General features: G+C 33.0%; 1 protein-coding gene across 3 annotated transcripts in view; it reads right to left on the reverse strand.

Annotated features, from left to right (window-relative positions):
• The window catches only part of LOC141457004 (uncharacterized), a 275,187-nt gene that overhangs the window by 76,755 nt on the left and 184,675 nt on the right, over positions 1-13,757 (reverse strand). For all 3 annotated transcript variants that reach the window (XM_074133469.1, XM_074133468.1, XM_074133470.1), the window contains exon 5: positions 6,805-6,903. In XM_074133469.1, coding sequence (XP_073989570.1) covers positions 6,805-6,903 — 99 coding nt within the window. The remainder of the gene's footprint in view (positions 1-6,804; positions 6,904-13,757) is intronic.

Raw genomic sequence — 13,757 nt, forward strand, 5'->3', positions numbered from 1 at the left:
TGTATTAAACAGTCAATAAATAAATAAATAAATAAAAATGGTTTGTAGGAATAAAAATTACATTGTTGCGCAGTAATCACCACATACCTAGCAATGGTCATGTGAAATGAACGCAATAATTCCTTCAGCGTACAAGAGGGACCTTCTCTAACTCAAAAAAGTATCTTTTTATGAAAAAATAACTAAACAAAATGAAAGAAATAAGGCTGTTTTGAGTATGCATAGAAAAAATAGTAAACCTTCTCCCCAGAGGCGATTTCAAACAGAATTCTGTCTAGTAATGGGCAATGTATCTTAAGAGAGATCACAATCCGGACGCCGGCAATACACTCATAAAGGCTGCGGGCGTCTATAACCTTAAAAAACTGATTCGCCTTGACGAAAACAAAAATGAAAGTAAATCAAGTTTTGATAAAAAATTATTCGAGCCTTTTTTCGAAGAAATGAAATTCTACTTCTAAATAAACAGACATTCTTGAAATTTGGGGAATGAAACGTCACGTTATAATGGCGGTCGAACAGAAACTAGTTCAGTTGGAGCGCTCTAAGGGAAGGATTTTCGCCTAAAACTTGGAATACGATCAAAATAAAGTAAATTATCTGGCTTTATCTTTGCCTTAACAATACATCTGGAACAACGATGTAAATGGAAAAGGAGTGTTTCTAAATCAAATTTGTCTTTTACAAACTTCTTGATATAAATTATTTTGGGAGGTTTCATTTAAATTTGAATAATTCAAACCTACACATTTCATAAAACTATAAATGGTTACTGACTATTCACAAAATAAAAAAATAAAAAATGGTTAATTAAATCAGTCAATTAAATCCTTTTAATATGAAACAATAAAACAATAATTAGAATTAGAAAGAAATAGGTCAATAAAACATTACAAGGTCAGTATAATGATAGGTTGTAAACAAAAGGAGCGATGGCAGAGCTGAAGAATTATTACTAAAAGCCAGTAATCACTTTAAATCCTACGCTCAGTGATATGTGTTTTAATACACATGTGGTAGTTTATACTATCTGATTTAATATCTACTATTATGGGGCAATCAATCCTACACAACAGAACATTGATATTCTGAACGCAATAACTAGGAATATTGTTGCTGTATTTCTCGTTCAGCGCTGTTGAAATTCCTAAAGATGTTTACATTGATCATTTCAAGGAAGTTATAGGAAGGAACACATTGGTCGCTTTTACCAAGTCATGAATTAAAAAATTGTAATTATAATAATTTGCCTACCTGACAAAGGACCTACTCTATTACTTTCCGGATCTAATAATTTATATTTATAGGTGAACAATGATTTTACTGATGTTCTGGGCAAGCTGTGACGTCCTACTTCTTTTAAAAGGACCATGTACATAAGTAGTTTTCCGAGTGATTTTTCTTATAACGACTTATTTCCCGATATTAAGAAAAATGCTAGCTTTACTGCTTTGGCAATATTTTTAGTAGAAAGGGGATAAAAAAAATACATAAAAATGACCTATCGCGTGCTCTTCTTTCTCTTTGATAACAAGTTAAAAAATTGTAATATGATTAATAAATACCAGATTTTGAAACGGGCTAGCACCTTTAATTTTAAAGATATCGAATTGCGGTTTCCGGTTTCTTTCATAACTTTTTATACTCTTTAATACTGAGTATATAAAAATGGGGATCAACTGCGAACCATAACTTTTGGTCGCGCGTCAGCCGCATATGCGAGCAGGAATCTAAAATCAAGTCACATATTCTGAAACTACAGGTGACGGGCAACAAATTTTTCCTTAACCATTTTTTGCTTAGATTAACCGTTTAAGCATGAAATGCATTTGAGCCATCTTAAAATGAACACCCTGCATATTGCGATTAAAGACAAGAGTCATGAGAGTGTTCAAGCCAGTTTATTTTTTTTTTATTGCATGTCGCTTCAACCCTGAAGACATTGAAGTCTGCCTGCCTCGTTACAGAGATAGGATTTATGAAAATAAATCCACTGCCCGCTAGATTCTTAGATGGTTATAAATTAAGATTGATATGGCACAGATACATATATAAATTCACAACTGCATTTTTCAGATTAAGAATAATCCCCCACTCAGTGAATTCAACAAAGAGTTAAATTTTTTTTAATTGTGGAAGTCGCAAGATTAAAATAAAATAGAATATTGTCATTTAAGTGATAATTATTGTAGTTTATTTATTTTAGCTTATTTTAGAAAATAGGGACAAAACTCCACGGAGATTGAAGACAAAGCAAGGTAGTAGAGACTAGCGATTACTACAAAGAGCTGCTATCTGTTGGATTTCTTAGTAACTAACAGCGTTTAACTCCATTCTAAAACTAACTTTTACCACGACTTTTTTCCCATTTAAACTTATTTATCCGTATGATCTTTTTCAACAAGCACTAATTATTATAATTGTAATTTCTTTTTCTCTCTATAAATATAAATTATATAAATGAGAAGAAGATTAGTGAGTTAAGTTTTGAAATTTGTCTAAATCAAAGAAACTTAACAAAACAAACATTCATGAAAATTGAAAATGATGGAGCTGTTTATTTTTCACTAATATTTTGGAAACTGGAGACAGTAAAAGTCTACAGCTGTAATAGCCAATATGTTGTATTTAGTGTGCAAAGAAGCAAATAAATAATAATAAATGATTAAAAAGAAGTGGAATTATAAAGTACTTTGTATATTTCTGTTAATAAAAGTTTATTACACACAATAAAACGATTAAAATTTTTCTCTTAAATATTCTAACTGCAGAATTTGAGATAAGAGATTTATTTCTAATCATTTCTAGCTCTTCAATGAGGGATTTTAAATAAGCTGTACACAACTATTGACCCATTTCACTTAAATTAAATGAAAACTTATTACCGAGCACCATATTCGTACTGGTTTGAAATACAAAATTTAGTAATAATATAATACCATTTTTTCTGACTTAAGAGACTTCAACGAGCACGATCTTAATAGATTAGATTAGATGAAATTAGGGCGGCCTCAAGGCCTACGCCACTGCGACCCCTTTGGATCTATTGTAGCTCCCCGACTTTAGAGCTCACCCTCCAGACCCGTCCGTTTAATCAGACTTAATTCTGGAGAGACTCCTGGGTAAAGCTCTCAGGCCTTGATTTTTTTCTCCCCGAGAAGTGACATCCTTAGCCATACAAGCCACTCACACTGACACAACACGTGCAGTGCCGTTTCCTCCTCTTCCTGACAGAACCTACCAGAGGCTATCATCTGCCAGACCCATTCGATGCACATGTGTTTTCTGAGTCTGCAGTGGCCAGTTAATAAGCCTACAATCATCCTTATAACCCCACGGCCTTGTCGGATTAATTCTATAGTCAGCCTCGGCGAATAGCCTCTGATGAACTCCTTCGCCTGTCTCTGCCCAGTGGTGGCGAGCCACCCCTCCTGGGACCTACTCTGCACTCACAAATTAATGGCCGCAGTCTTAACACACTTTGAAACCCTAAAACAGGGCTCCGGGCCAACGAAGTGTCCCGCAGAGCCTTCCCGGGCCAATAAATCTGCCGCTTCGTTTCCCTTATGTCCTGAATGACCAGGTACCCAAACCAGAAAAACCTCATTTTGGTCACTAATTTCCTTCAGGGCACCCAGACAGTCCCAAACCAGCCTTGAGTTGACCTGGTAGGAACTAATTGCCCTTAGAGCAGCCTGACTATCCAAGAAAATTACGATCTTAGAATTAATAATTCCTTGCCCATTAATCTCGGCAGCACAGAACCTTATTGCAACTAGCTCAGCCTGAAAAACTGTAGCTAGTTTTCCCAGGCTAACCGAAAAGCTACATCTCGGCTTCGCCCCGTACACTCGCTGTCTTATTAGTAGAATAAGAGAAAATGGAAAATGAAAATTATTCATTATTTCTAATTGAAAGATAAATTCAGAATGAAACAAGTTTTATTGAAATAACGCGTAATAATTTATTTTATAATTTATTTGCAGTACTAAAAGATTCATTGAAAATAAATGCACGCCTCCATACATGTGATTCAATAAGACTGTCCTTGGAAAATATTCATGAGAGTAGGTTAAATCTGTAAATAATGTACTACAGAGTAGTACAATAATCATTACAAATACGATTTGCTCGCCCACTAGCTTGTAGTACGCACTAGTGTAGTAGCCATGACCTTAGAATTTCCAATGCTTCCATTAACTTTACATGTATACAATATATATATATATATATATATATATATATATATATATATATATATATATATATATATATAATATATATATATATATATTATAATACTTAATTTATGTAGCGTAAACGTAGCATTATTTAAATTTTTAAACTTCTATTGACGATTTCTCTTCATTTAAGTACGACTAAATGAGGTTAGGTCTACAATGTAGTATAATATCTTTGATTTTACCCGTCAAAGCAGGATATTCAGGGTGATCCATTTAAAACGCACCAATCGCGAATAACTTTTTAGGAAAACGGAATTTCGAAAAAACCCACGAAGTAAACTATATGTTTTTTTTGGTCTAGTTTTCAAATTTTTCACCCCCGATGCTGTATCTTCATTTTTGGCGGAGTTACGGCTAAAACCCGATTAGGGTTTCACAAGGACCACTGGTTTTGACAATGATTATGAAAACTACATAAAAAACTGTGAAAAATGACGTTGACCTCGTATCGATATCCCTAATATTAGTCGAGATATTTAAGTTCAAAGTTACAATTTTATCTATTCGTGATCGGTTTTCAATATTAATTTTCCACCAGAAATACACGTTTTGGGAGGTCCTTTGACTGCAAAAAATATTATTTGGGACTCAAAGAACCAAAATAATAATAATTGAAGATTTTAAAAAATGTAGTATCTTGTAATGGTTGTGGGTGAATCAGGATAAATTTGTTTTACCATCAAATGAAAGCAACCATCACATCATGATAATGTATCCCGTATGCAAGACTTCTTGTCCTATGATTACGGTGCCAGGGAGGGGCGGATGTTGGTCTAGTGGTCAAGAGCGTGGCTTTGTAAGTGGGAGCTCCCCAGTTCGAATCCCGCGTATAACTACACATTATTAAAAAAAAGTATTATGGTTCTTTAAGTAATAAGAATGACTGCATACGTGGGATTCGAACTGGGGATCTCTTACTTACAAAGCCACGGTCTTAACCACTAGACCAACACCCGCCCATCCCTGGCAAGATATTCTTTCCTTAATCATAGGTCAAGAAGTCTTGCGAACGAGGTACATCAACATAATGTGATGGTTGCTTTTATTTGATGATAAAACAAATTTATCCTGTTTCACCCACAACCATTACAAGACACTACATGTTTTAAAATCTTCAATTATTATTATTTTTGTTCTTTGCGTCACCAATAACATTTTTTGCAGTCGGAGGACCTCCCAAAACGTGTTTTTCTGGTGGAAAATTAATATCGAAAACCGATTAATTAATATTAATATCTCAACTAATATTAAGGATATCGAAACGGGGTCGACGTCATTTTTCACAGTTTTTTATGTAGTTTTCATAATCATTGTCAAAACCAGTGGTCCTTGTGAAACCCTCATCGGGTTTTTGGCCGTAACTCCGCCAAAAATGAAGATACAGCATCGGGGTGGACAATTTGATAACTAGACCAAAAAAAAACATACAGTTTACTTCGTGGGTTTTTTCGAAATTATGCTTTCCTAAAAAGTTATTAGCTATTGGTGCGTTTTAAAAGGATCACCCTGTATACCAGACCGGTTTCAGACTTTGGTCCATCATCAGATATGGATTAGCCAGTTTGGTGTAGAGAGATTTCTTACCCACACGTAATAATGTTACTTACATACACACCATGTAACCTCCTTCACTGAAGTCTGAAACTAGTCTGGCATACAACTAACGTGCGTGCTAAGAGGAATAAAATCAAAGATACTACTTATTTATTTATTTTTTCTATCAAGCAAATGCTGCAGATTTTTAACTTTAATAAATATAAAAAAAAAACTAAATCCAACTAACGAAATACATGAAAACAGAATATGAATAAGAAAACGCTGGTGACGATACTGTTTTTTGTTAAACCGGAAACAGTACATACCCTGTGTATTCGTTAATTTTTTTTAATTAAATGAATAATCTAGATGGCTGTGAAAATGATAAAAATAAAAATAATTGGCTAAAAACTAAGCTAACTGTGCCTAGAACAATATAGATTTTTATTTGGCACCCACTAGCAGCCATGCCAACTTATTATCTGATGAAAATTCAATATCGACTAAACGTGGTCAGTACCGTAAATAATTTCATTAAAATCGACAAGGAGACAAATACTTGTCTTCTCTTGTTGAACATTAATTTTTCAGTTACAACATATTTGCAGACCTTAGTTGTGTACTGTTCTTTTCAAAAAAAAAAAAAACAAAATTAAAAAATATTTCTGAACACTGGCTTATTATGGACAAACTACTAAATATAATTGACATACTTGGCAACCAATCAGATTTCAACTACTAAACATGTCTGCAAACCAATACCATTACACTTCCTTAAACCTTAACTGTAACATGAACAGAAAAATTCCACATTGGATTCGTATTCTAAATAACTAAGAAATTCGATTCCCCATCTATCTAATCTAATTATACTTATATTAAAATCTAATTTAGAGTTATGTATCTCCAAAGATGTATTTGATACCGAACATTTTAACGATATATCTATCGACAGAGATTTATTAAATTGTGGCAAATTTATAAATAAATAAGAATAATTTAAATAAAACAATTTTCCACTTACCTCTGAGAGGCTGAGGTTTATGCAGTGATGCTAGATTCGATCTTCTAGGTGTGGTTTTCCTTACCAGACCTTGTTTTTCGCCATTTCCAACATTTTTTACTGGAAAATAAAAAGTAAAGATTTAGTAAAGAATTACTGCAGTGGAATGGAGTATAATTAGGAAATACTGTCATAAAAGCAGATAAGAGTGCATTCAGAATAAGATATTTCATATAATTGTTGCTAATTTAATCTTTAGTTATTTAGAATCAAAATTCGGTTGCAAAAATTTTATGTTATTAATTATTTTGTAGCTTAGAAAGTGCTATGTAAAAATTGCTGGCTTTAATATTACATTTTACAAAAACAAATGATACTGTTGCAAGCTCATTTGGGAATCCCAACTATAATAAAAATTCTCCTAAAAAAAGTTACAAACCTAAGTGATGGCCTCAACAAATATAATTATCGTAAACCTTTGGTGATTGGCTATAAAATTACAGATAGCTCTAAAAAGCTGTTCTAAGCGATTGCACGACTGATCATTTTTCTAACTCAGTACTTAAAGCTATATCAGTACCCCGGAGGTGCACAACACTAAGTCCATTTTTTCAAAATTTATTTTTTTAATGTTTCTAATAGAATATTTCTTTTTTTATTACCCAACTATCACTTATGGTGGCATCTATGTTACTTATTACAGACTAAAGATTGAAGCAAAATAACTCCCGTGGGCTTATAAGTAAGAAAAAACCGCGAAAAAACTCTTTGATTTGCTCTCCTGTAAACAATTTAAAGTTGGACATAGTGTTGTCCACACTATGGGACATATCATAGGGTACTGATATATTTCATACTTAATAAATATCAAATATACCAATGCATTGAACAATATTGACCCTAAATTGATTAAAATAAGGAAATATAGTTGGAGGAATTGAGAAAGCTAACAGAGAAAATAGAACAACCTGAGCTGGAGAGAGCAAAGGCTAGAGCTAGTCATGAAGATTGCAATTACAGCCAGATTTGCTTAAGCAATTGTAATTATTTTGAAAATAATTTGATTAATATAAAATGGATTTTTAAACCGAGGTGCTGACTGCTAAATTTGAATGATAAGCCGTGGAAGAAAGCAGTAAGTATGGGATGCTGTCTACGTAATGTGGGACAGTTAGAAGATCATTTCCACTTTATGCCTGTAGGCCCAGTTTTAGGATTTGTAAAGAGGGTTTACCTTGTCCAGCACTAATCGTCGGTGAAGTGAGAAATGTCTGAAAGATACCCTATCAACTAGGCCTTTTCTAAGTCTATTACCACTCAGAACTAATTTTCAGTGGACTAGCGGTCTCCAGGCTATGTTCTCCTCGTAACAGAACAATAAACAATATCCATTAAGAGGACAAGTTGAGCTGTAAGAAGCTCCAAGGAAGTGAAAAATCAAAAAAACTCAAGAAAAAAACCAGAAATCATCGAGATTGAAAATCCAGCGCACTAACCACTCAGCTAATCTCTTTCCTTCTTAAGACATTTATTGTTAATATTTTATTATTTATTTATTTTAAGTAAAAAATTACACGTTAATCCAGATTTACGGGCGTAAATTTCTACATTACATATTCAATTCGTCGTCCCACCTCAACTTCACACATCATGAGAATGTTTCTTAACAATGCGCTTTTAGAAATTTGCTAATTAACTGGTGGTGACGAAATATAAATTAAAAAAGTGACGTAATAAAAAGCCTTTGTTAACAGTGAAAATATAAAGTCTGGTTTACGGAGATTCAATTAGAAAACTAAATAAAATCTAAATTGAAGAACAAAATTATTAAACTAAAGATATCCCTTATTAATAAAATAATTTTGGGGCACTCAGGGGGCTATCCCTATCTGCCATTATTTTTAATCTTATTTTGTTTTTTTACAATTACAGTCGAACCTCTCTGTAACGGACACTGGCGAGGGAAAGCAAAGTGGCCGGCTGTCTGGAGGTGGTCGTTAGAAGGAGGTAGGCAAGTTTCATAATGAAAAAATATGGGTTTTTTTCCAAACCTCTATTTAAAAATTGTTTATTATTAATAGATTTAAAAACGTACATAATTGCATAATTATTGCAGCTGTATGATATGCATTAAATTTCTCTTAATTATTCGATTTGGTTTTTGCAAAATTTTCCAACACATCTATTTTCTCTTCTAGAGTTAACCACTTTCGTTTGAAAGACATATCGGAAAAAATAATATTGTTCGTCCAAAGTTATATTGAAAAATGATTAAAATGGTACAAGATGTATGAGCTTATACAGGAAACTATAGGAAAAACCAGAAAAAAAACAAAACTTAAGTGGGGATAATTATTTTGATCACCGCGTCAAACGAACTTTTAATAATAAGGTGGTCATTGGGGGGAGGTGAAACATTTAATCCATTCCCCAAAATCAATTTCCGCGGTCGCTATGTAGAGTGACCGTTAGACGGAGGTTCTTTTATATAGAAAGTGTATAGGGGTAAAACGGGGAAATCCAAAAACTGTCCGAGAAAATAGAGGTGGTCGCTAGTGAGAGTGTCCTTTATGGGAGGCTCCACTGTATATAAATAAAAAGAATGAAAAAAATCAAGAAATTCTTAGCTACGCCGACAACCAAATGTCATTAGCCTAATGTCTGCTGAAATTGGGCATTCAGCCATCGAATGATAAATAACTTCTGTTCCGCCGTAATTGCACCTTCAACATCTTACACCTGGTTTAGAGAATCCACCTTTAAACTATAAGTCGACCAAAAACTATGTTTTTTGAAGATAAATTCCTTGAAATAATAATTTAAAAAAAATCTATTATTTATTTTTTTGTTATCTAAAATACTGTTCTGGCTAGATTTAACCATAATGACAGTTTGGTGAGGCCAAAAAGGGGACTTTTCTAAATTAGATTCGAGTATTTTGAGTAAGCAATGAAAAAAAAAGCACGGATGTTCTAAAAATGTTCAAATTTAAAAATTCCAATCGATTCTACCAAAGGGACTAATGCCAGCTTTCGGAAGAACTTTGCCAATGGGATACGATTCTCTCGAATGATTTACACTATACTTGTATCCATTTATTCAATTCATTTGCATAATAACAACCTGAAACCTTCACTGGTAAAAAGATAAACAAGCTTTATTATACTTGCCAAAAATAATATTACTCTGATTAATGAATAAAACAGGAGGAAAGTGCAGGATCATGTTAGTGTAATTAGATGACTTAATAAGTGAAAAGCTAAAGATAAATCAATGTTGCCTTAAGTAGTAAAATAAGTGAAGAGACTGGCGTCATCACGGCTGGCAGAGAAAGTGCCTTTACCCACATATGTTTTATAGTTGATTTCTATTATTAAAACAAAAAATTTCTATCTTCATTGTAAGATGAGTTGGGTTTTAATGGAAAGAAATCATTTATGAGACACAAGTTCTATTGTTGCCAATCTTTAGTTGTACACGATTAGCAGCCCACGACTCTTGTGATTTAGCCTTCAATAGGAGTGCACACCCTATGGACTTGATAGCTGTAGGAAGGAAGAAGATCTAACTGGTACGAAGGGTGGCGCAGAAAAACCCGAAGAAGATGGACTGCGACTCTTATAAAGGGTCCTGCTCTTTATTCTGAATAATCATCAATGCCGAAATTTGAACCACGATGTTAAAACCGAATTTTGAGTATTGAATTCGTCTTACAGAAGTACACGAAAGCACAAAGTACTTACAGTTAATAATAAATAAATTATTCAACAATAATTATTCATTTCTTAATTATAATTTAATGTAGTCCCTTTAATTGAGTACTTGTAGTAAAATAATTGAACAATAATTGCCTATCCTAAAATGTGCATATCTTTATCTCTTTAATATTACATATGTATAACATTGTGGGAAGAACATTTAGACTAAGAATGTAATTGAAAAAAACAATATTATTTACAATTAAACAAGATTAATTTTATTAATTAAATATTATTTTTAACATTTAAATACTAGACAAAATGAAGCCCCAATCAATTTAATCGAATTACAGTAAATAGAGCTTTAGAAGAATGACCATCACACCCCCCAAAAAAGTGCCCCACACGAAGTTTTATGCGACGAACATAAAAAATGTTTGTAACAAAAGCCATAGAACAGTTTGTGCGCTGTAAGTTTCAAATAAATCATAGTAGGAACATATACGAGAAAACTGTAAAGTCGAATTGATAAAACCGGTATTTCCGGTTGGCCAATTTTTCACGAATATAGAATTTTTGGTTCACATTTAATCCAAATTAATGTTTAACAGGAAAGAAGTCCATATATGGCAGCGAACTGGCATTCTACCGGTCTGACCCACCACCCCCTCCCCCAAAAGTGCCCTCAATCAAAGTATTCCAGAAAAATGTTTCTAATAAAAGTTATAGGGCTATTTGAGAGCTACAATTGTACCAAGTTTGAAGAAAATCCAAGAAGCGGTTTTCATAAAAAAGTTGAAAAAGTGGAAAATCTACTCAGTAAAGTGGTACTTCCGGTGCACCTATTTTGACCAAAAATTTATTGTCACTTCCTGTGATGTCACATGAGCTAAATATCAAATTTGAAGTTTCTGCAATTTTACGTTCCCGAGATATAGCGGATATACTCGCTACAGAGCAGTAAAGTTAGTCAAAACCTATGCCATCAAGGCACGATGGGTTAGACAGAACAAAATTCTAGGAATTACTGGATCTGTAACCCAACCTGCCTTAGCCGTGCTTTTTAATATCACTTTTCTCTCTCTTCTCTTTAACAAGCCGAATGAGATCGGTTTTTGTCGGCAACTTTCGGCCCAATTGACCCTGAATATTAACTTAATTTCCTATTTATTATTTAACATTTAATGTGCACACTCGCACGACTTTTTATTCGCGCTATTTAGATTTTCTTGTCTATTATTATTTTTATCAAATATTTAGTAGTTGACTTATATTACACAATACATTCTAATGGAACTAATAATATATGTACTAGTAGAAAATTAAAACAAGAGCACTTCTGGGGGAGAGAAAAACTGAAGACAAATGGCTTTCGGGAAGTGCATTTCAGAGAATAGATTTTGACAGTTTTGAAGCGATTTCCATTTTGGGAAAACATGAATTCAAAGTGAACATGTATTTGCATGTAAACTGCTGTAAGAAGTCGAGCGGGCGTCCTCACCAAACATTTTATACGAGTTAGATTTTTTTTAAATAGAGAAGTATCCTACTAAGCTTACAATACATAAATCATAGTGACCCATCAGGGACACAACTGACAGAAACCCTTCATATACAAAACTTAAAATTTTGAGATAACCTTCTTCCTTGAAATCTGACAGTGAAAATAACCTGCTCATAATATTCCCCTGTTTAAGAGCTAATTGAAGGACGATAGCTTGTAAGTTTTTGGGTCTAATCATATTTGGTAAGTTATACAGAAGGATAACTTCATTACTGACATACCTACAACCCGCACCGCGCTATTGACATAGTTTCCTCATTTTAACGATCTTAAAAGCAGGTAGCCCTCGACTTTAGAGGCATTCTGAACTCTAAAATATGTACAAATGGTGAAATGTACAGAAATGGAACAATGATTACATGAGATTTGAATTTTTAACATAAAAAATTTAAAAAAAAAAAAATGAAATACCTAAAATAGTAGAATTTCACAAGAGAGCCTGTACAAAATATAATTTCACAACTATAAACATTAAACACCAATCGTATGAGAAACAGGTTTACTCCAAAAAAATAGCGTCAAAATGAAAGTGAAAGGTTACCACAGGCATCCATCTCAAATAATAGTGGTTTTAGTTAAGTCTTCAAACATTCAGACTAGCTAGTCTTATTCAAAATTAGATGTGAGAACGTACGGCACCATTCTAACATCACAATTATTTATTGTTAATATAAACACAATTTCAGTTACCAAACAATACTAACAAGATTTATTTCGAATAAACAATAGAAATAGAAAACCCATACCTTACAATAGCAAAGATAGTTAACATTGCATTATTGAAGACCAAGTATTTGTTAAGAATAAACAAAGAGAGAACGCTGTGTTTTTGCAGTAAAAAGTAAATATTTTGTTAATAAAGAGAAGTAAATAAAATTAATGTAATGCTGTAGAATATTGTTTATTGTTGTAGGTGACCGAATTATTGATCCACAAGAAGGATAAGTTATTGCCAATTGCCGTCATCATTTTTAGCTTAAAAATAATAGGCAAATAATCACAAAAAATTATAACTTAAATTGGCAAAAAAAATTAAATTATAATTAAAAAGAGCCCAATTATTTACATTAGACGTTTTGAAAACAATTTTGCAAGTGAATACACTAATTACAACAATAGAAATACAAATTAAAAAGATTGTGAGGACTACAATTCTGTACCTCAGAAGGAAGTGGCACCATGTCCATTTTTTGGATTTACAGATTTTGCCATCATTTTACAAATTTTGAGTTGCTCTTTCTAGAGGTGTAAAGCACTATGTCCTATGTCCAACAATAAGCGATTTACGTGCTTAAAAAAAAACACTATGATACTTAAAAGTAAAAGACACTACAAGGGCACACATTTTTCCACAATGGAGATCAAAATTAAATATTTTAAAATATGGTAGTTAAAGTGGGCCACACCTACTACAATAATTACGGTGAAGAAATACAGGAAAGAGTATAACCAGGAAAGTAGAACTAAAATGAATTTGGAAATAGTTATTTATTTAACATGTGAGGAAAGTAGTACTTTTCCTCACACCAGGCAGGTATTGCACGTACGAGCGAGCGAAGCGAGGCGAGTGCAAGTGCAAATTGCCGAGTGTGAGGAAAATACTTGACACTCGAGTTAAATATTATATTTTTTCTGCAACCATTAGGGTTATTAACTAAAAAAAAAACTAAACAGGAATCACTAGAATCCATTTTAAATTTCTATAAGGTAAT

Source organism: Rhodnius prolixus, unplaced genomic scaffold, assembly GCF_049639745.1.
Source record: "Rhodnius prolixus isolate KJV_2025 unplaced genomic scaffold, Rpr scaffold_10, whole genome shotgun sequence".
Taxonomy (NCBI): domain Eukaryota; kingdom Metazoa; phylum Arthropoda; class Insecta; order Hemiptera; family Reduviidae; genus Rhodnius; species Rhodnius prolixus.